We start from the raw sequence: 23,405 nt of genomic DNA, 5'->3' as shown, positions 1-23,405 counted from the left end.
CAAGATTCATGAATATTAACTTAAAAGAGGCCCAAAAACAAAAAGTAAAAATTCAAAAAATTTATCGAAGGACTAACCAAGACCTACAATTTTGAGACATCCGGTTCAGTATTGTCCAGCACAAAACTAGATGGTTCATATGGTTCTGCCCATGTTTTGGTGTTCACTAATCAAACTGACCTGAAGCATGCCTTGTGATGGTCTGACTGGTCCTATCATCTGTCTGGTTTGGGTTTCAAAACATTGAGTTTTAGGCATAAATAATGACCCCCTCACACACCTCCACCCCACCACCCCCCCCCCCCCCCAAAAAAAAAAAAGAAAAAAAAGAAAAAAGAGTAAAGAGAAGGGGGAGAGGATTTCTCCCCCTCAATCCTTTAATTTCCTGGGTTGGATAACCACATGAACCTCCCTCCATGAAGACCAATTTTTGTATCGTGCTTCATGTTGCGAGTGTCAATAGCATGAATAAGGAACAAGCAGCTCGTGAAACATGGAGGTTCAGAGATGAAGATTATATATTTGTACTTTACATGGAGGAAACAGCCTCTCTGTGAAAGCCAGGGGTAAGGCTGCGTACATTGACCCTCCCCAGACCCCGCAGTAACTGGAGCCTTGTGCACTGGGTACACCCTTTTTTTTTTATTAGGAATCATGCCACAAATAATGGTGAAGATTTGGATCTCCAAAGTCTTCAGAGGTGATGTATGTCAGACATTCTCTAGATCCCTCTTGCTGTTGTTAGGCATTTGCACCCATGTTCACATGATGTGTAATGTGTTTGTCTTTTCTTGTGTGAAACTTCTAGGCTCTAAAGGACATAGTAAATGGGTGGGTAACTGTGGCAAACACAATTGTGTGGACAACTAGTGCGGTGGATGATTATGTAGAAAAGGATATAGAATGGTGGTGACATGGTGCTGTTAGGCATTTGCACCCAATAATCTTTGTGGTGTTGCTTGGAAGTATACCACACGAATTATGAAATGTTATGATGAATCATGCATAATTTACTTTCCTGAGCATCTGTGATACCTGAATTAATGACAATATGACATCAGGTTGGCCTACTACTCTCTCTATTTTTGGGATCTAGGGTTTTCTTCTTTCTTTCTTTTTTGGGGTGGGGGGTGGGGGGTGGGGGAGGGAGGGGATGCTATCCTGCTTTTGTAGGGTTGTCTGTACAATGCATTTCGTAAATTTCTTGATATTTCACTTACCATCTAGTCTAATATATTGTTTTGGCTAGATATACTTAATATATATAAACAAAAAGCATATTCCTTTGGGTCAAAAAGCATATTCTTAAGTCTGATGTATCTGCTTTTGTTATTGTGCATGCCTGACAAACATAGTTTTAACTCCTGAGTAAATAATACCTATTGCACCAGAACCTTAGTGTGCTTTCCCTGGTACCACCCACTTATTTATATATTGCTTTGGCAGGTTTCTCATGGTGCTATACAGTTCACTGTGTATGAGGAGTTTCGTAAAGTTATAGTTGGTCTTAGGTGTGAAGAAGGCAAAAGAAGTCTCCATAATGGTGATAAAATTCTGGTAAAACTTCAGAATCCATTCCCACTTGGACTACTCAACCATTTAGAAGATTTCCATTTTCTGGATACATATTTTCACACTTTCATCCATATTTTAGCATATAATAGTCTAAATGTTAGGGACTGAAGTGGTTCTCACTTCAAATTGAAATCAGTTTCTTCTCTGCTTTCTTTTGCCTCCACGAAAATTTTTCATTTATATCCTGACTACTTTTTCTTTTCTGAGGTTAACTTGAATTTTAATAATAGGGGGGGGGGGGGGTGTGTTATTTTCCTGCTTATCGGTTGCTTGATCCTAGTTAAGAATCAATCAGAACTTATGATACTGACACCTGTTACTGCTATAATTGACCAACTGTTTTGAAATCAAGTTGTCTGATCTCCATTAGAGCTTATTGATTGGCTCATTAACCATACGTAGTCAGGATTCAGGAAGAATGATAAAGTTCCCTCGAGTGTAATCTGGTTTGTTCGAACTTTTAAGGTCAGAAGCAAAAACAAATAATGTCAAATTTATGTGGATTTTGTCACAAGTGGAAAGACAGTTTCAGTCCTCAGAGGTGGTGCAGCTCTGGCTAAAACATGCTTGTATTTCTTACTTGCGCTCTTAAACCTGTCTTAGGCTCTAAAAATTTGATTCTCAGTTGATACTGGTGGGCCAGTAGCACGATTAGACCCTTAAAGCTAGATTATTAGAGTTATGGAAGATAATCCTTGTCCTCTTCTATGATTTTTAATAAGTTGCATTTGTTTGATTCCACAGAATAACGTTGATTATGCTGTGCTTGGGGCATCTTCTAAACTTGCTGCAATTCTTTTGACATATCCTTATCAGGTAGGAGTTCTTTTTTTGTGTGAATGCTTTTGTATTATCAGTTATATGATATTGTGTTAACATTCCTTATCCATCAGTTGTATGATGATATTTTTGCCGTTGGTTTTTTTATTTCAGGTCATTCGAGCAAGGCTACAGGTACATTAATTGTTCCCTTTCTTTTCCTTGTATCTATATTTTGCAGTTCTCGAGTTAGTGAGCTAAAAAGAAAAAAAATTAATTAGTTAAGTAGATGAGACCAGGCTACTATTGATGCTGGTTTATGCTCAGAAAGTCTTTGATAAGCAAGCAGAGAAGATTTGAAAGAAGAAAAGAAAAGTCCTGAGATATTGACTGTTTTTTCTTGTTGTCTCCTTTATTCTTTTTATTCATTTCTCTTTGTTGTTGTAGCCCTGATTTTGATAAGCATTTGACCCTTCTGCAGCAACGTCCCAACATTGATGGAATACCACGATATGTGGATAGCTGGCATGTTGTTAAGGAAACTGCTCGGTCAGATTTTCTAATCCTACACATCATTTTGTTAGACGATGATTGCCAAAGAGGTGTCACAAGTCTCTAGCTACAAGTAGGGAAGGGGTGGGTTAAGTGGGGGGCCTACCCCAGCCCACTACTATTGGTCTGGAACTGGGTTGGATCTAGGTTTTAAAAACCTAAGGTCCACGGCCTGCCCTGCTCCATGCCATCCCTAGCTAGAAGGCTCGGGCACTATGTTCTTTCTGAATTTGCCTGTGACGGCATGCTTAGCAATTTGGTTACTTTTTTGTTCTTGAACTCTTTAGCCATGACCTGCATGTTTTTTTAACACTTGACATGAGGGTTGCCAAGCTAGAACAGCAGATTTTGAGCTATAATCTCTCTAAAAGAGGAGACAGGATGTTAATGAGCTGAATCTTTTACTCCCTAATGAATAGTATGAGCTGAATCATTAAAGGGCATACCCAGTGCATGAGGCTCCCGCCACTGCGGGGTCTGGGGAGGGTCATAATGTATGCAGCCTTGCCTCCACTTCACGGAGAGGCTGTTTCCCACCATTGCAGGGTCTAGGGAGGGTTATAATGTATGCAGCACCCCCACTACACGGAGAGGCTGTTTCCCATTACTGCGGGGTCTGGGGAGGCTCATAATGCACGCAGCCTTACCCCCACTTTACGGAAAGGCTGTTTACCGTCACTGCGGGTCTAGGGAGAGTCATAATGTATGTGCTTATTCATTATGTCTTTTAAATATTTAATGTATGTATGCCCCTGGCAAAGTATCTAGACAAAGCCAAGGAAAGCCCCCACCTGAGAAACTCTCCATAGAGGTGAAGATGGTCTTTGTAGATGAAATCCCATTTTTATTTGTGAAACAATCATTTCTTTCTGCTAATGTTGACACCTAATTTCTTAATGGATTCAAAATTTGAGATCGACAAAACATTTGCCAGTCTTCTCTCTTAACCCAACCCTGACTTATTTTCATCTTCTAATCTGGCTTTGCAGGTTCGAGGGTCTTAATGGGTTTTACCGGGGTATCACATCAAACCTGCTGAAAAATCTCCCGGCTGCTTCAATAACATTTGTTGTTTATGAGAATGTTCTGAAGCTCCTCAAACGAGTAAGAAGAACAACTGAGGTGTGAAGTCCCCCCCCCCCCACCCCTTCCTCGTCTTTGGGAGAGAGAGAGAGATGTCACGCACACACACACACACACACACACACACACACACACACACAATTTGTTATCATTTTTTGTAAGAAAATTTTTGCCTCATGGAGTTATAGAAAGTATTCATTTGGAACATTCAATTCAACAAAGCCTTTCCGAAATTCGAAAAATATGTTTTTTAACAAATTCTATCGCTCTTGCTCTTCTGCTTCATCGGGAAAGCACACACAGACCCCCCAAAATATCATACAGAAAATATTAAATATGGTCAAGGATAACCTGCAAGTTCTAACCCCCTCACTTGCTCCTCCCGACCTCCCCTAACGAACTGTTTCAATTGATTGATCGACTGGTTGCCTAAGAGAAAAGATTTCCTTGGGCATTTTGGTTGAGTTATGGTGGAATGAGTTAGTGGTTGGTTTTACCAAAACGGAAAGAATTAGTGCTTGGACAAATGAGTTCATACGTGTTTATTTAATGTTCTTCACAATGCTATTGTGCTCGTACGATGCAGAGATCATCTATATATATATATATATATAGAGGACATATCTCATATTTTTGCGCCCAAACTTTTTAAATAAAAATCACATTAAACACAAAGTTCCTGCTTTTTCCTGTACCCGTATGTATTAACTATGGCTAAACCTGATCTATTTACGTCCTTTATAATTGAGAAATAAATAGACTGATCAGATGGAAATCTTCTCCACATCCACCCATTTACCTCTAGTCTGGATATTATTGTTACTGTCAAAACTGTTTATGCTTCATTTTAGAGTCGAGCATAAATATGATGTTTCAGTCCATGACTCCATTATGGTCCATACGCCCTGTTACCTGTGTTAAGAGGTTTATTTTGACGAACTTGAGGTATGGTATGGTAGTATGTTAACTTGCTTATGCATGTGGATGAATGCAACGAAGTTTCTGCAAGAACATGGTCCTTCAAGGTCCAACCACATATCTTCCTGTTGGAGATAAGTCGGTATTTATAAACCTAGAATCAGGATCATGATTGGGCCCCGCCCAATTTCAATCCGTTTTGGTTAACCATAAAGCTTCATCGCTTTCAATTCTCAAATCTGTATATATCCTTCAATTCTTATGCATTGAAATCACACCAATCAATAGGTACATGGGAAGGAGTTCAATGTTCATTCCGTTGGATGTGAAACCAATGAGTAAATAAGTTGGTGAATTACAGTGCAACTACAATGGGTGCAGGATTCCTACACCCTACAAACTAATTAGGAGGTCTTCAATAAGAAATAGAAACACATACTTTCTGGATGCGATCATCTCTCAACCTGATTCAACCGGTAAAAAAAATCTGGGCAGTTTGGATTTGGGCCCTAAAGGATCCGAACATAGCTTTCACAGGCAATTTTTCAAGTGTTAAGGCTACAATTTATACATTGTTACTTAGTTAGCCCAGCCAAAACCTATGACCCTTCAGTGGTTACAACTTACAACAGCTTCACATGCTAGATTCAACCAATATGAACTGTTGAAGTGAACACTTTTTGATCAACTACAGAAGTGAACACTAACTGGAACCACATGAACACTGAAATCTAATAATGTTTTCAATTGTCCCGAAAGAATTAAAGATTCACAAGTTGTCGTGAAATGAGCAATTCAATTTTGGATCCCCAAAAGACATCATATGGTTCAATGGATTCATTAACTCTCTTTTAACTGAGTTGTCGCTTATTAAAAATTCCTCTCCCAATGGGTTCAACAACTTCAGGAGCCTCGTGAAGAGGTGCCAAGGAATGTCACAAACAAGACTCGATAAGTTGGTCAATATATTCCCTGGTCAATAAAACAGCAAAAGCACCTAGTTATCCCCAAAACAGAAATTCCTTGCACATTTGCCACAATCTCTTGACATGGCTTTATTCCTGATGAAAATTCAACATAGAAGTTCTTCATGCACCAAAAATGGGCACAAGTAGCTGATATTGACTTCAAAACTTTTCCTTCAAGAGGAAATAAACAAGAGAGTAGCATACACAGAATAAAAACCCAGAGCTCCTTTGAGGGATACTTACCATATAAACAAGTCAATTAGGCCTAATTGGAATCATCTCTAGCTTCTACTTGCTTTCCGAATTTCCTTAATGCAAGGGAATATATTGTTTTCCTTTTAACTGTTGTTCCTTCTGACACCAATTTCACTGCCTATAATGAACATTCAGCAATAAGAAAAAAGAATAACTGATAAGCTAAAGGAAAAGAAGTAATACGTTGAATGAAATAATGACCATCTAAAATCAATTACATGACTCAAAAAAGGACAATCAACAAATGCAAAATTACATTTTATAGATCAGAAGCCCAGAATTGAAAATCAAAGTGCTACCAAGGTTTTTCATTCACAATTCATTATACCTAGTATAGGAAAGATTTTAGAATAGATATTACTCATAGCTAAAACAGTGGTAACATAAACTTAATATATAAAAGTATTGATTACCATGGAAAGACTCTGGCCACTGGAGATTAAATTTCCCAGTTCATGCTCAAGTTGAGCTTCTGATGGAGTTTCAGCAATAGAATTAGCCTTTCCTTCTATCAAGACAGTTATCTCTCCCTTTGGTTGGCGAGTCAAAAACACATCTTTTGCTTCCCCCAAAGTGCCCCTCCAAAACTAATGAAGTATCATCCATATTAGAAAATTAAAAACCAATGGAGGACACACCACAGAAAAAAAAAATAATGTTTTAAGCATTTTGACAAGTTTCAAGGGAACAAACCATAACAGGAAAAGTCATATTAGTGACCCTGAGTACTGACCAATAGAAAGGGACCTCTAAAACACCAGACCATTAAAATGCTGTGTCATGCTTGTCAAAGAAGCAAGTGGTCCTCCCAAACCAGTATTTGAGTACAGTCTGCATCATGTCCATTGTTCACACTCAAAACATTCTTCTACACTAGTTGCGGTACCAGAAGATCGATGATCTACATGCACAGTATTTCTAGCTGCCAAAACCTAATGACCTCATAACAAAATGAATTGCACAGACTAAGCATTTAAACACGTGATTTATGTTGCAATCATCAGCTACGTTCAAGTCACGTACAAGTTTTCCCAGGCTTTTCAGCCCTAGCCTTCCTCTAAATCACTGGAGTTGATTATCTTTCAGTCGTTTACTGAATGAATTGTAAATCAAGAACCAAATTATCCATACAAAGATTTTGGATATGCTTAATGTTGCATCTGAGTCAAAATATGAACACAAAATGAAGCACCCATTATATCTGAAATTGGCTCTTCACTCCACCATTTCCATACATCGGAAACAACATACAGGCATATGGAAAAAGGATTAGGTCCAAACCTTTACAGAAAAACCAACAATTATGCCAAGCATTAGAATTATACGAATCACAAGAGGAACAGGAAGATTCATGATTCAATTTTTTTTTGTCTTGTTTAGCTGCTGCTGCTTTTTTTTTTTTTTGGGGGGGGGGGGGGTGGGGTTGGTTCATAAGGACTTTTTAAATCCAACAAAGAGCCTTGGAGCCTCCAGCCCACACACCCACCCTCTCAAAAAAAAAAAAAGCACGGTGAGTAGAATACGCCTGTCTAGAAAATTATTTGTATATAGAGAGGTCTCAGTAAGATTCACCTCTTCATGAAGTTTAGTCATCTCCCGAGCTATGACACACTGCCTGCAGTGTAAGAGTCCAAAAGAGGTCTTAATGAAATGTTTGGAAGTCGATTCTAGATACAAAATGGTATTAACGTGCATTGTCATGCCACAAATAAAGGAGTTCCCTTCAAAACTTTGACCTTGACTCACTGAAGAGTGAAGAAGTTTCTTCCAGAAATTGATGAAGCTTGTGTGGAGGAACAAAGAATATCTGTGTCACAGTTTCTTTGGAAGAGACCAGCAGCCTCTCTCTCCTTGAGCCAGCATGTTTAGGAAGAAAACCAACTGCAGTCGTAAATAAGAAATTAAGTACAATTGGAAGAATTTTTTGACAAAGCAGGTTTCCAGAATGTAAGGATGTAGGAACATACTAAATTCCTGAAGACCTGAACACATACCGAATGTGAACTCATCAGTGGCCAAACCCGACGCAGAAAGCGCAGTTACAAAAGCAGAAGGCCCAGGGATAGGAATAACAGGTATTTTTTCATTCACACATAACTTTGCCTGCATCAAGATTCAGAATGTGATTTTGCAGGGTTGCTCTCAAGAAACAAATTTTCAGAACTTCAATCTCATTTTCAACAAGTAGTCAGGTGTTCCAAAATGCCAGAAAGCAAGCAACCATGAATTCTCAAATAGGACCCAAATAGCAATCATTAGATGAAAGCAAAAAAAGTACAATCATTTTTTTTTGTCTCCAGTACAAGCTGGAATAGTTTAATTCATCAGGAAAATTCTATTATACTTCATCTATTCCATCAACATGCATTTAAAATTTTTCTCTTTGAGGAATGACTTGTATTTAGTTTTTTTGCTGATGTTGACCAAAAAAATTACAATGTATGTAAGCATTATTGACCAATCAATGGTCTTAAATGGGAGGGATTGCAAATCATACTTCAACATAAAACATTTGAAAATGATTTTAGCTCATTCCCAAGCAGTTTGAGAGAGTTCTATTGTTACATAAAAGAGCTAGCTAGGTTGCTAAAGATCAATACTAACAAATAAATAAAAGATAGTAGGAGGACCAATACCATAGTTGTCACGGCGTCACGGCGATCCAAGTCGGTGGAGGGGTGTCACGTCGATATATCGACATGTTGCCTGTTGCCATGGCGAGCATGTCGACCATGTTTTATTTTTTATTTTCTCTATTTTTAATGTGTTAATAGATGTATACTCAAGCCATGTTTTATTTTTTCTCTATTGTTTCTCAAGTTTTAAGAAGAAAATTCAGAAATCGAAGAAGAAATCGAAGAGGGAAAGAAGAAATCGAAAGAAATTGAAGAGGGAAAGAAGAAATCGAAGAGGCAAGAAGAAATCGAAGACAGAAAGAAGAAATTGAAGAGGGAAAGAGAGACAGGAAGAAGAATTCAAAGAGGGTCGCCATGGCGTCCAATCAAAGAGGGTCGCCATGGCGTAGGTCGCCATGCAACCCTCTCCAGCGCCAGGACGCCATGACAACTATGACCAATACATAAAGAAAGAGAATAGCATCATATCTGCCTAAGCTGCATGAGTCAAGCAATGTTCTCATCTAATTGAAAACATGGAGCATCTCTTGAGGTCGTTGTTTGGCCAAGGGATGTGAAACCCAATGGAAAATTTATTACATTATTCTACTTCCTCACACTCGAGATCTTTTTCCATAATGCAAAGAGGTTGGGGGGGGGGGGGGGAGTAGTGTATTTCCCATACCATGCAAAGGGGTGTAGAAGTAGATCCTAACATACACTCACCAGTTCGGTGCCAGGATCACTGATGCCAGGTGTCCCTGCATCACTGATTAGTGCCACTATATTTCCCTGTTGCAGCTTCCTCAATATGGTATTTTCTCGTTGAGATTCATTGAATTTGTGATAACTCAGCTGAAAATCTAAAGCATGCAATCAGTAAGAAATGTAGAACATGCTACCACCATGCAGAAAAAAGAATTAAATGAAAACTTACAAGGGGAGTTTTAATATTGTAGTGCTGGAGCAACTTCCCTGAATGCCTAGTGTCTTCTGAAAGTATCACATCTGCTGATCTTAAAACACGCAGAGCACTGCACCAATAAATGCAAGACAGATAAGAAGCTACTGGTTCAAAGGAACAGGACTCTTTTTTTCTGAATTACGTTTAGTTCAGATTATAACCCTAAACAGAGGAGAAGCACCATTTGCGTAAACAAGCATAAGCAAATGAATTGATGACATGATATCATAGGGGAAAGATTGAAAACAGGATTTCATATTGCATGGACTAATTGAAGTCTAAACTTAGTAAATTAGAAGAAGAAGACAAAACAATTACAAATGCAGAAAATGCAAAAGCATACAAAGCTTTTGTAACATGCCGCAAATACAACGCATACCGTAAGGTGATATCTTCAAGATTGCCAATTGGCGTTGCAACAAGATATAAACCAGATTTCAAAGGGCCCTGCAAAAATCATAATGCAATTATAGAATGAAATAAAATGTTAGGATATCAACTATCAAGTGATGTGAGCAGTACTTGGGGATTTGAACTAAGAAAAGCAGAAGGCTCCGCTTACGAAGATGCCATGTCACAATGGTGCACATCTTAATATTAGATGCAAACGAGCATATCACCAACCTTGGAGTGTTCCTCAATGAAACACAGAGAACTTGAATTCAAAGTGTGAACAATCCAATTCAGGATTATTTTACTATGAAATACCTATATGAGGTCCCACAACAGCCGGAAACAGATTTAGGTTTCGGTAGTTAGCCTTCAATAGCATTACTGCGTGTATTTTGAATCTAAAACACCGTTTAGTTTCATGGAAAACAAAAAGAAGAAAAAACAGCAGACAAGAACTCGACTGAGGTGAGAGAGAGGTATGTTATATTGTTACCGCTTTGGAGGGTTCTTCTTCTTCTTCTTCTTCTTCTTCTTGATGATTATGAGGAGTCTGAGAGTTGTCTGTAGTTAAAGAAGGGTTTGGTGGAGAGCTGGAAGAGAAGGAAAACACGCGATGCGTAAGGCGAATAGGAGAGATTGATAAAGGAAGGCGTCGGAGGGACACAAACGCAGGTGCTGCTGATAACGTTGTTGTTATAACTCCCTGACATCTCCACCACCGCCACCACCATCTTCCAACTGTAGGCTGTCTCAGAACTTCCATCTCTCTCTCTCGCAGTATTTCAAGTTCAGTTCGTCGTTCGACCGAAAAAAAACCTTCAGTTCGTCTGGGGTAACCCGTAACCCTTCCTTCTCGCGAGTCGCGAGGAACCGAGGATAAAACATCGAGGGCTATTTTGGTCAATAAATCTGATAGTCAACATTTATCAAACATTTTTTATTCTTGGGAGAGGGTTCCTCTTAAAGGCAGCGGTCCCTCCGCCAGTGCTGGGCCAGGCCAATAGGAGCGGAAGCATAAATAGAAGGAATTTCACCTTTTCATGGGAGGCGGGGCAATCATTTATCGTGTCTGGATGGAGAGGTGCTTTGTCAAAGTAAATGGTATAGAAGAGCGCATCAATGAGGTGCTTCAAAATAGTATCGCACATTGGAATGCAATAAGGTCATTTCATGTGAAGAGGAGAGATGCAATCACACAGGCATGGTTTTAGTACACGAAATCGGATCAAGTATCGGTCACCTGCAAAACCATTTTGATACTAATACGGTTTTGGCATGGATCGATTAAATCGGATAAATCTACCCCCGATTTTTCTTAAAAAATTAGGATTTTTAACTATATTATGTTATTAATACGGTATTGACACAGTATCAAGATCATTACGTACCTCATACCTCAAACCATGCACACAGGTACTAAGTAGACAGAGTCACACAGGTCTTTGTCTCTATCATCCTCTCCAAATATAAAATAACCTCACTGCCATTTATGCGCATAGCCATTTCATCGCACCTTATTGTTGTGCAAATTTATCAAATCTCTTCAAGGGTTACTAATTTCCTGCCGTGTGTGTTATATGTTAAGGTGTTGATTTGGGTCTGGAGCAAGGAGCCGTCTCGAAACCAATCCGTCCCATTACTAAATGAGCTGGTCTTAGGATCAATTATTAATTGGGACAAATTTCTAGCATAACCAAAAACCCAAAAAGGAACTGGCCAGAATCAGAATCGCAAACACCCGTTTTACATGCCTAAATTACTAAGGATTTCCTTGGATATGAAAAATAAACAAGATGATAATAGGATTGACCTCTTGGGATTGAAATCGGTAAAAAACCATCCCAGATATCCAGAACCGTCCCGTTTGACACCCTTAGCTGCATTCCTGCATTTGTTCTCTTTTGGTTGGATACCCAACAGATGGGGATAACCATCTTTGGTCAAGGGATTTCTAATAAGAATCAGCTGGTCGCTTTAGATGAGCAGTTTCGTGGTTACCTACACCATGTTCTACACAAACGATGCAGAGATAACATGAACAAAGGATCAAACATCTAATCATCGGACAGATGAGAAATAATTGGATAAGCTGATAGGCCACATGATAGATTTGTTGGCTCGTCTTCACCGTATAGCCAACCATTCATCTTATCGGTCGAAAGCTTCTCACAAGGCTGGCATTCTTACTTTCAATCCTTTGGAATTCATAGCGTACTGCGGAGAAAACCACTTTATGAATTAATGTCCCACAAAGCCTGATTTCTGGCACTTGGTGGCAGAAAATTGTAATTATTCCTCTGAGATCCATGGCAGAGAAGTTGCAGAAACAAGAACTCGATGATCTCGACACCAGGAGGAGCACTTAGAAGATCATGTGCATCAATCAAGATAAACTCCATAATCGTTTAAGTTATCAGAACGAGCAAAGGAATTTTCTGCTCTCCCAGGTTCCTCCCCTTCTTCTATCAATGCAAGTGCCATTTCTGATATGATATGATGGAGGTGGGAATGCAGTAGGCTAGTGCACCAAATCGAAATGCAAACAATGTGGTATATGCTTTAATGCAGAACCCGATTTTGCAGTCATGGAACACCCTACGTTGAATGATTGAACAGCATATACATGTCCAATACAGGCAGCAAGGAATTGATGGTTTTAGACAACTAGTAACCAAACCATTTGATCATAACCAAGTCTAACCTTTCATTGTGGAGAAGAAACCCAGTCTGTCCATCGGTGATGAGTTTATGAAACAGAAAAGATCAAGGATGTAAAAGAAAGCGAATGTGACAATCATAGTTCATAGGTACATGAATCATAAAAGGAATAGAAAGCATTGAACTTTACACATTAGCTCTATTTGCATTAAGCAACAGAAGATTAAGATGAAGATTAGGAGAGTATTATGATTAAGGTGCAGGAAGTACATAATCCAAGAAACATACAAGCTTTCTGTTGGGTTCTTAAAAACCATTTTGCTAAAAACACAAACTACTCTTCCTCTATACATACCGGGGATTGCAAATTTACAGCATTTGCAAAAGGGCATTGGAAATGCCTCCTTTTTTTTTTCTTTTTTTTTGTTTTGGCTTCTCCTTTCAGAAGGCAATGCAACCTATCTACTTTCTTGACCACCAACCATAAGCAGGTAATTTTAGTCATTAATCATTTTCTGATTACACTTTGTCATCATGGAACCACCATCTTGTCTCCTTTGGAGATCTACCATTCCTACAGTTCTTCACATAGCGATCATTGTCCGCAGGTCGTTGCTGCACACAAAGCCAAATTCCATAATTTTTTTAATTAAAGAAGTAACTTCAACCGAATAAGCAAGAAGCTTTGAAATTTGTACTTTTTTTTTTGTGGTAACTAAATAATGACCAAATAACTTAAGTGGCATTGGATATGAACCTTCACAGGGGAGCTTGATAGCATGGAGAGAATGCTGATACAGATGGAACTAACAGTCATGGCTGGGGACCAAGAATCGTACAAAATATCTGCCTCACAGAAAGAGCAAAGAAATGTCAGTTTGAAGGTCCACATTTGGATGGTATATGCATTTTTTGACACTAATACAAGATTATCTTAATTGTGATAATCAATAAAGAAGCAACCATGTACCATATGCATGACATCTGACAAAATTTAGGAACTCTGATATATAGAGATGACAATAAGTGTCTAACAGAGAGTAGTGAGAGCAAAATTGAATTCCATGTAGTCGATTCTAAATTTTCAAATAACTGAGGTGCCACCATTGGTTTGGTGGTAGGGCCTCCAGCTGCTGATAGCAGAGACCCAGGATCCAATCCCACCTCATGTGGGGGGGGGGGGGGGGGGGGAGGTGTCATGGGGTGGGTAAATTTACCCAAAAAAGAAATTCAAATAATCAAAATGACTAGAACAAAAGAACAGATGATTGTAACTGCCTAAAACAGGGCCATATGGTAAATGGAATCAAGTGGCTAAAACCTGGACCATTCTGGCAGGCCGAATATTGTCCAACAACTACTCTGCTAATTCTCTCAGATGGTAAAAGCATACTTTTATGCAAGTCCATCGACAAATGGATAATCAAGAATTATCTCACATGGCATCGATTTCAGCTGCTCATTGCAGTTTCCAATTAACTGGATAGGTTCCGTAACAATGTTTTCAAAGTGGTTGGACAATCCTAGCAATGGGGTGGAAGCATCAACCCCACACTTTAGAAGGCCAGACTTTGGCCGAGTGCTCCCAATCCTCTTCCTTTAAAAAAATTTAAAAGATAGAAAGAAAGATCAATTCATAAAAAGAGCATGTGTATATAACACATATACAGAAATCACAAGCAAGAGTATATAAGGCTATGTTTGGTATGTATTCTCATACTTCGAATGTGTATTCCCATTCTCAAAACATTGAATGTATTCTCAACTGAGAATGTGAACATTGTTTGGATACATATTTGGAGGAAGATCACATGAAGGAGTCCGCCACTACGGCGACTGTGTTGGTCAGAAATCACAAGCCTGTATATAAGGCTATGTTTGGTACCAAACTCTAAACCATGGGCAGATGTATTTCTCATACTTTCAATGTGTATTCTTCGCCAATCTCAATCTTTATATGTATATGATGGTATCTACTCCATTCTCTCTGTCCCTCTCCTATTAATCTCATTTGATGTGATCCACCACCTAGCTTAAGTCTTGAATCAAGTATGACCTCGAATAGAGTTTATTGGAGGGCAAGGATCAATGTAGCCGACCCCATTTAGTTGGGATAAGGCTGAGTTGTAGTTGTAGTATGTGATCCACCACATATGAGGATTTCTATGTTTCTCCACATAGTGGGCCCCATATGGATGATGCCATTTTCCAACCCCTCACTACTACTCTAGTAGGAAACCCCCCCTCCCCTCTCTCTCTCTCTCTCTCTCTCTCTCTATATATATATATATATATATATATATGCCAACCCTGGTTTTCCTACTGATCTGTCAAAAACATTCCACCAAAATTTACCAGTAGTTAACCTCCAGAACAGCCAACTGCAGAACTAACAACAAGAACAACTAATCTTGACGACAGCCCTACAAACCAAGACCTAAAATATGAGCACATCCATGGTAATCTCCCTCAGCAAGGTCTTCAACCAGTGGATTGGCTGATCTTACGGTCCATCCGGAACCGCCCCCTCTCTCTAAATCACTTCAACATTTTAGTCGTATTTCCTTACATTCAAGTAAGATTGTTTTTATCTTAGCGGAGAGTCCAGTTTGGAAAGCCCCCCTCCAACCTCACAGAACCAGTATTTGGCAGTTTCTTGCCTGATGGTCAGCAGTTTAGCTGTTGGATTCTCTGATCCAAAAAGTCCAAATGGTCTAACAACTTAAAATTACTAGCATTTAAAATTAAATAACAATATACGTTTGTTCTATAGGTAAAAGAAACTTTGGTTGGTTTGGGGTTTACGGCTTGGCTCTTTCAAGCACTTCTTCTTGAATTCAAATCCTCTCATACTCAACCTCCATTAATAATTTTAAAATATGAAACACATCATAAAACCCTCATTGCCCCATGATCTAATTGGCCAGTTTGAATAATCCAAATGATTAGATTGTTTTGGACAGGCCATATATTTTCCTTTTACTCAACCACCGATCACTTAGATGCCCGAATTAATGGAATAATGCCATAACGGGAATGATTTTCATACAAGTAGGCTTCTGAAAACTCGGGATAATCAGATCGTAAAAGTGGAGGCATATTTTGTTTCTACTATTAACTCAAACAGAATAATGGACAAAAGCTTTCCATGGACCAAAATAGGGATTAGGGGCAAGCTGCCAGTCAGCATGTCAAGATTTTCACAAGAATCATCGAAGTGTGCATGGTATCAGTTCCTTAATCATTAGAAAAATGCCTTTTTAGAGCTTAGAAGTATCCCTCTGCTCAAACACAACAATGAAAAAGAAAATAGGGAGAAAAATAAAAAAACAAGGTTATGACTCATCTGTCAGCTCAAACAGAAACATGCACATCCAAGGAAGTTAAGGCATACAATAGAGAGAATGTTGGGCTTGTAAGGCTTTTCTTAGCATCAAACCAAGGGAACATGGTCTCTTTAGGCTGTGCTGTAAGGTACAACGAAGGTGATGCAGATTTATCACCAAACTGGGCTTCTTTTATTAGGAATAAGTCTAGGGTTGGGTTCTATACATGTTGGGCCTTGATCCCATGGGTTTTCTATGTAACAGGCAATTTTTATCGGCCTAAAATATGGGTATTAAGGTAACATACGGGATTAGTTAGTAGATTTCTTTTTATTTGGTTAGTGGTCATGCGACTATTTAATTATTATTTAAGTTGGGTGGATTAGGACTCTACAAGTCCAGCCCTGTTTTGAGTCTATTTCCTTTAGTATTTTAGTTTCCTAGTCAGTTTAGGTTACCTAATAGGTTCAAGAACTCGGTTTCGGTACAGGTTTCGCCCTGGCCAAAAACCGAGAAAGGTCGAGATCTCGATGAGTTGAGGAAAAAAAATTTTCAACTCAATGGATGGTTTCGGTGGGTTTTAGACCTATTTTGGGGCTGAAACTTGGTACTCAACCTATTTTAGGCCATTTAAACACAATGGAACTATTTTGCAAAAACAAAGTCCAAATAGGAGTTTCTCTTCGGACCCTAGGTTGGTAGGCAACGACATACTAATAAGACCTATTCTACACATTATTTAGTAATTGAATGCAATTAAATCATACAATTAATATGAAACAACTTAAATAAACATTACAAATGTAAAAGTGTACAACACATCAATCTGTTTAACATATTACATCTATCATCCCATGCCATATTGCCGAATCAAGTATTCACCCCCATATCATTCCACAAAGTCTTCCCATGTCATACTGTTGCACATAGGTTGCCACACAACTCATATAAGTGTTGTCATCAACATATTCCAAGTTTTTTATCCGAAGGTATAGAAGAGGCGGTTGTGATGAGGGCCCTGAGGCGTGAGATCCACTACTACTATCATACTGAGGTTGTTGAAATACCATCGGCATGTATGGGTGTAGCTGGGTTAGGACTAAGAATATGTCCACAAAACCTGACCCAGTGCTTTGATTGTCGAACTCATGTGCTGACTGCCCAAACTGACCATAGCCACTATATTTGGAACCGGTGCTCTCTTGGCCATGATCATAGTCATCTTGAGGCTGAGATGCATGTCACAACTGATGCTCACTAGTAGTATCTATACTCATGCTTCCGAAACTTTCAAGAATGATCTTCATACTGAGCCTGTGCCTGTTTGCAACGTGGGCATCTCTAGTACGTAGCGGGGACACCATGGTCCTAGTCCTATGTGGCATGCGTAAACTAAGTCTCATTTGTGTAACACACAAGCCCGAAAAAATAGATTTGGGGAAAAATGGTTTACCTTTCAAAAGTTCTTCACACTTGAGATGAAGATTCGCAAATCTTAAACAAATCTTGCACTTTTGTAGCTGAATGATGTCTCCGGCAGGTTCTACGTCGAAATCTAGGTGAAGAATGACGAAGCAGCAGCTCACAAGCAAGCAAAAGCAACTCTCAGTCGAGTTAGAGGCGAGATCTTACCACTTGGTCGAGATCTGGCATTTTATTAAGGTTGTTTGGGTCAAAATCTCGGTCGAACCGAAAAAATCTTGACTCGACTGAGATTTCAATCGAGTTGAGGTAAAAATACATTTCGACCTTCATCTCGTCTCGCTATTTTGAAATGGCGAGTTATTAGCAAAATCTTGCCAAGTTTTTGTACCATGAATAGGTTAAGGATTGGGTTAGGCCTTTTCTTTTTAGTGTGGGAGTCTATTTTTGAGTCTTTTATATAAGGTTGTATGGGGGGCAAGTATTGAACACGAATTTTGATTAATGAAAAGCTTTTTGCTGCTCTTCTTCTCCATTGAAGATTTTTGTCTTGTGTTTGATCAAGGCTGGTGGGATTGGTGTTTGATCCAATCGATACCTTGCGGTGTGAAGCCCGGGTGAATTGTTTGAAGGAATCGGTGTTTGATCTGATTTGACAACTTGCGTTGTGAAACCCGAGTGGTTCAAATTGGTTATTTGTTTTCTCCATTGCTGTTACGTTCAAGTACTACATTCAAGTTCTGATTTCAAGAGTGATTTCTACATCATCAAGCACTGTTCAAGTCTACCACATCACCCCAAGTCTGATCCAATCTATTCTTCATCCACAAGTCTAGAACTGAAAACCTGCAACTATTCTTCTTCCCTTCTAGAAGGTCTTGTGCAAGGTGGTTTTTGAGAGAATTCTACCCAGCCAAATCTAATCGTTAGAACCTGCTAAAATTTTGATCGAATCTTCCTCAAACCCTAAGAGAAACTCGATCCAAATTTCATTACCATCCACCCAGCCGATTGTCTGAAAAATTACACTTTTACCCCTCTCTCCTATCTCTACTAGGAAACCTACATAACTCCAATTTTAACCATCTAATTTAGTAGCAACTTTCAGCATATATTCCACTCCACCCAAGCCACACTCAACCTAAATATTAAGCCCATTCAACCACCTGATTTCCTGTTATTATAAACCCTAGATTCCATCATCTTCTACCTTTCAAAACACTAAACCTAACTTGCTGCCAATTCATTCCAGCACACATTCCTCCATCAAAATATAACGTAACCTCATGGTACAAGAACTCGACATTTATAAATACCAAGGCGAGATGAAGGTCGAAATGTATTTTTACCGCAACTCGGTAGAAATCTCAGTCGAGTCTAGATCTCGGGTCGAGATTTTTAGGTTCTACCGAGATTTCGACCCAAACAACCTTATTAAAATGCCAGATCCCGATCGAGCGGCAAGATCTCGCCTCTAACTCGACCGAGAGCTGCTTCTGCTTGCTTGTGAGCTGCTGCTTCGTCAATTTTCACCTGGACTTCGACGTAGAACCTGCCAGAAACATCATTCAGCTACAAAAGTGCAAGATTTGTTCAAGATTTATGACTCTTCATCTCAAGTTTGAAGAACTTTTGAAAGGTAAACCATTTTTCCCCAAATCTATTTTTTCGAGCCTGTGCGTTACATAGGTGAGACTCAGTTTGCGCATGCCACATAGGATCAGGACCATGGTGTCTCCGCTACGTACTAGAGACGCCCACGTTGCAAACAGTCCCAAGCTTAGGATGATGACATGAATATGAAGATCATGCTTGAAAGTTTCGGAAGCATGAGAATAAATACTACTACTAAGTGTCAGTCGTGGCATGCATCTCAACCTCAGCATGACTATGATTATGACCAATAGAGCACCGGTTCCGAATATAGTGTCTATGGTAAGTTTGGGCAGTCAGCACATGAGTTCGACAATCAAAGCACTAGGTCAGATTTTGTGGACATATTCTCAGTCCCAACCCAGCCACACCCATACATGTCGATGGTATTTCAACAGCCTCAATATGATAGTAGTAGTGGATCTCACGCCTCAGGGCCCTCATCACAACCGCCTCTTCTATACCCTCGAATAGGGAACTCGGAAATATGTTGATGACAACACTTATAAGAGTTGTGTGGCAACCTATGTGCAACACTACAACAGCACTATGACATGGGAAGACTCTGTGGAATGATATGGGGGTGAATGCTTGATTCAACAATATGGCATGGGATGATAGATGTAATATGTTAAACAGATTGATGTATTGTACACTTTTACATTTGTAATAATTATTTAAGCTGTTTTATATTAATTGTATGATTTGATTGCATGCAATTACTAAATTGTGTAGAATAGGGCCTACTATTATGTCGTCGCCTACCAACCTAGGGGCCAAAGTGAAACTCCTATTTGGGCTTTGTTTTTTGCAAAATCTGAATGTTCCATTGTGTTTAAATGGCCTAAAATAAGCTAAGTACCAAGTTTCAGCCCCAAAATAGGTCTAAAACCCACCGAAACCAGCCATTGAGTTGAAAGAAAAAAATTTACCCCAACTCGATTTTTGGCCAGGGCAAAACCTGTACCGAAACCGAGTTCGTGAACCTTGCATAACCTTCACCGATAGACTCCCCTACACTTGCCTAGCATAACCAACACTTCAAACCTTAATCCTAACCCTAACCCTAATTTTGACCAAAAATCATATTTTGCTCTATTCGGACTACCAGTTCGTAAAAGATCTTGGTGTACTGGCTCCTAGTTGATCTCCTACAATTCTAGGACTACATTAGGAGGACGAGTCAAGTGTTTCAGGGGTGTGGGTAGAGTTGTAGATAGGTTTTTGCAAGTGAGTGTTTAGAGGAGGTCCTGGTTTTCCTGGTATGTGGTTGGTTGGTTGGTTGGTTGGTTGGGGAGGGGGATGACCTTGCAGTGTAGTTCTTCATTTTCTCTTCCTTATGCTACATTTTCCCATCTCTCTTTTCTCCTATAATAAAATTGGTCTGTTGTTGCTGATTCAGAAAACAGGGTCAGACCAATTAAAAATGGGGATAGAACCTACCACCAGAAACAATTTACAACATGCACATAGTAAGAGAGCCAAAATCAATGAATAAAATATTTTTCATTGTATAGGGGCATGACAACCATTGCATGTATGTACATATGTATGTATGTATGTATGTATGTATGTATGTATGTACGTATATATGTATGTAACCATATTAAAATTAAAGAGTATTGTAATAAGATACTTTGTAATGCTTATATCATGTATATAGTATATCAAAACTAATAAAATATTTCAAGCTAAACGAAAATAATTAATCATTAATTCATTATAACAATGAAAAAGGTCCACGTCAACCACTAATTTAATATTTACAACCACATAAAAATATTGATCTCACGGCCTGTTAGCTGAAAAGAGCAACTTCCAATGCATGTAATGCACAGGGTGACTTAAACGCAGGGGAATAACCAGTCTTCCACGTAGCTCACAAAGATTTGAGGTGATGGAAATGTGGCATCGCACCAATAGGAAAAGAAACCAGCCAACCCAAAATATTCCATCATCATCCAAAGTCCAACAGAAGATACCAACACATAAACTCCTAACGAAAGAGACACCCGCCTTGCAACAAACATTATCTGTGGAAACAAGCTAAAACTCATCCGCCAAGACCTCAATTCTCAGAAAAAAAAAAAAACTAAATAACATAATAAATACAAGCATTAAAATCAACACAATAAATATAAAGCTTTTCTGGAAGAAAAAAAAAAACCAACAGATCACATCAGCGTTAAAAGATTTGACAGAGAACCCATCCCTTACACATCGAGGGCAGTACAAGCCTACAATTATAACGGGGCACCTATAGCACATCTATAGGGTCTCCCTGATTCTGAATGCAGGGTATTGCCACCACAAACATGAGCAAGGGAAGCCTCCATAACATTGTGCCAACAGAGAATCAGCACAAATAATCATAAAGACAAGCAGACGAAATCCAATTTACCTAAACATATATGGCCGTTACTGTAAATGTGCGGATGCAACGGAGCAGGAGGGACAAAAATAACCTGTCGAAGCCGAAAGAAAATTATTAAAATTCAAAGAATTCTCTGTGGTATAATACCAATAATAAACAGAAGATCGGATCTGTTTCCAACCTGCGGCGCTTCCATAGGGTAATGCTCAGGAAAATCTACTTGAAGCTGATAAATTTCATTAGCATATAGAGTTCCCGAAGCTCCAGTAACTTCGATAATCCACCTTCGAAAAAACAAGAAGGGAAAAAAACAACAGACAACTTAAAATGCAAACTATGAACATGAGGAAGAATAAAAAGAAAAATGATTCACTAAGAAATTAAGTTTAAAAAGTGAATTGTAAAACCGAGTAGAAAAATGAAACCTAATAACCCTAACCTTTGGAGATTATCGGTGACTTTGTGTTTGAAACCTGCGGGAGGATTAACCTGCCACTCAACAAGTTCTTTCTGGAGGCGGTTACATGCGATCTTGCTCAGAGTCTAAAAGGAAGTTAGAAGTAAGAGGAGACAGAAGGGGAAAAAAACAAACAAAATTAAGAAATTGATACACATAAAAGAGAACTAGAAATTAGGGTAAAATTAGGCTACAAAATCAAATGAAAGAGATCTTCGGACACACAGAGAGAGAACCTTGCGAGAAGGAGCGGAGGAGCTGGTCATGCTTCTTCGACAAGGCAGCAGAGAGAGAGAGAGAGAGAGAGAGAGAGATTGGAGGAGGAGCGATGGAGAAACGGAGAACGAAAAGCGGAAGGGACCTTTTTATTATGTCTGGTTTTCGACATGGGGGACCCGTCCGTCCTTCCTAATTGTATGGCTCTTTTGCCGTTCTTCATTTATTTATTTCACCCTTAAATTAATCGATTAATTGCTTTTTGTGGGAAGTTGGGAAGATTCTTCTCTCCACCCACACGGCCTCAACTCTCTTGGTTTTTTCACCATCGACATATATTGGTGATAATGGTGATTAGATTAGATTATTAGATTAGATCATCTGCTTTACCGAAAAAAAATCATCTGCTTAGTTAATAAATACAGCTACATCAAAAAATTGGATGATTCATAAAAAAATAATAAAAAAAAAAAATGGGATGGAACATGTACGGGTATTAAATAGATTTAGATTTCAATATTATTTTAAAAAATTCGTAATAATAGTACGGCCTGCATTTAATATGTGTTTAATATAATTTTTCTTTTAAAAGTTCAAGAGCAAAAATATAGATACAATTAACATAATTAAAGTAATTTAGGCAATGTTTGGTATGCATTCTTGAAATGCATTCTAGTTATTTTGCATTCTCATATGGTAGAAATAGTTGTTTTTAAATCCGAGAATGTGAAATCGACATAGAAAGCATTGCAGGAATGCATACCAAACACAACCTTATTATAGTGATATCAAAAGTAATTCACGTAAATTCTGCTATTATTGGAGAGAGAGAGAAAGAGAGAGAAATTCTCAAAGAGAGAGAGAGAGAGAGAGAGAGAAAGAAGTTCTCAAGTGACATGGTTCAATGGCAACGGCGATTTAGATCTCAACGACGAGCAAAATCGGTGTATCTCAACGATGAGCAAAAGCGGTGCATAGTGTGTGAGCTGAGTTTCTACAATAATAGAAGGTGATTTGAGTCGATGACCTAGTACCGTTGTTTTTTATTATTTAAAATTTTATATTATTAGAATGTATGCTTTTTATGGCATATTATACATTTGAGAGGTTTTAAACATGTTCTACATGGATACTCATAATACATACATTTTCAAATCTATGGATAAGATTTGAAAATATATTTTTGGAGTGAACAATATGACAAATGTTTAAAACGC

General features: G+C 38.7%; 3 protein-coding genes across 4 annotated transcripts in view; 1 reads left to right on the top strand and 2 right to left on the bottom strand.

Annotated features, from left to right (window-relative positions):
- The window catches only part of LOC122661485 (folate transporter 1, chloroplastic), a 32,872-nt gene extending 10,579 nt beyond the window's left edge, over positions 1-22,293 (top strand). The window contains exons 7-12 of the mRNA XM_043856893.1: positions 1,447-1,557; positions 2,320-2,391; positions 2,509-2,529; positions 2,816-2,883; positions 3,876-4,044; positions 22,257-22,293. Coding sequence (XP_043712828.1) covers positions 1,447-1,557; positions 2,320-2,391; positions 2,509-2,529; positions 2,816-2,883; positions 3,876-4,014 — 411 coding nt within the window. The 3' untranslated portion in view covers positions 4,015-4,044; positions 22,257-22,293. The remainder of the gene's footprint in view (positions 1-1,446; positions 1,558-2,319; positions 2,392-2,508; positions 2,530-2,815; positions 2,884-3,875; positions 4,045-22,256) is intronic.
- On the bottom strand, positions 6,009-10,850 carry LOC122661484 (ribosomal RNA small subunit methyltransferase I). 2 transcript variants are annotated; one of them, XM_043856891.1, is made up of 9 exons: positions 10,576-10,850; positions 10,069-10,136; positions 9,663-9,759; positions 9,452-9,580; positions 8,105-8,213; positions 7,847-7,991; positions 7,683-7,725; positions 6,524-6,697; positions 6,009-6,228 (listed from the first exon to the last, which is right to left on the bottom strand). In XM_043856891.1, exons 1-9 carry the CDS (start codon positions 10,843-10,845, stop codon positions 6,121-6,123), a joined length of 1,143 nt encoding a protein of 380 aa, XP_043712826.1. In that variant the 5' UTR covers positions 10,846-10,850; the 3' UTR covers positions 6,009-6,120. The 2 variants fall into 2 exon arrangements, with proteins under 2 accessions (XP_043712826.1, XP_043712827.1); XM_043856892.1 differs by lacking the exon at positions 6,524-6,697.
- On the bottom strand, positions 13,241-22,358 carry LOC122661488 (probable ubiquitin-conjugating enzyme E2 18). Its single transcript, XM_043856896.1, has 6 exons — positions 22,209-22,358; positions 21,955-22,058; positions 21,697-21,799; positions 21,543-21,606; positions 13,498-13,586; positions 13,241-13,355 (listed from the first exon to the last, which is right to left on the bottom strand). Exons 1-6 carry the CDS (start codon positions 22,236-22,238, stop codon positions 13,260-13,262), a joined length of 486 nt encoding a protein of 161 aa, XP_043712831.1. The 5' UTR covers positions 22,239-22,358; the 3' UTR covers positions 13,241-13,259.
- Positions 22,359-23,405: the final 1,047 nt, after the last annotated feature.

This window comes from Telopea speciosissima, chromosome 5 (genome assembly GCF_018873765.1).
Source record: "Telopea speciosissima isolate NSW1024214 ecotype Mountain lineage chromosome 5, Tspe_v1, whole genome shotgun sequence".
In the NCBI taxonomy this organism is placed as follows: domain Eukaryota; kingdom Viridiplantae; phylum Streptophyta; class Magnoliopsida; order Proteales; family Proteaceae; genus Telopea; species Telopea speciosissima.
Note: the sequence above shows the minus strand (reverse complement) of the source record. Positions and strands in the feature narration are given on the sequence as shown.

Excerpts from the sequence above, each read along its gene's own strand:
- LOC122661488 (XM_043856896.1), bottom strand. The coding sequence starts at position 22,238 with ATGACCAGCTCCTCCGCTCCTTCTCGCAAG. Across the intron at positions 21,800-21,954 it reads GTCACCGATAATCTCCAAAG|GTGGATTATCGAAGTTACTG; the intron begins GTTAGGGTTATT and ends GTTTTTTCGAAG. Across the intron at positions 21,607-21,696 it reads ACCCTATGGAAGCGCCGCAG|GTTATTTTTGTCCCTCCTGC; the intron begins GTTGGAAACAGA and ends CGGCTTCGACAG.
- LOC122661484 (XM_043856891.1), bottom strand. The coding sequence starts at position 10,845 with ATGGAAGTTCTGAGACAGCCTACAGTTGGAAGATGGTGGTGGCGGTGG. Across the intron at positions 9,760-10,068 it reads CTTGAAGATATCACCTTACG|TGCTCTGCGTGTTTTAAGAT; the intron begins GTATGCGTTGTA and ends TTATTGGTGCAG. Across the intron at positions 7,726-7,846 it reads TCACTCTTCAGTGAGTCAAG|GCAGTGTGTCATAGCTCGGG; the intron begins GTCAAAGTTTTG and ends CTTACACTGCAG.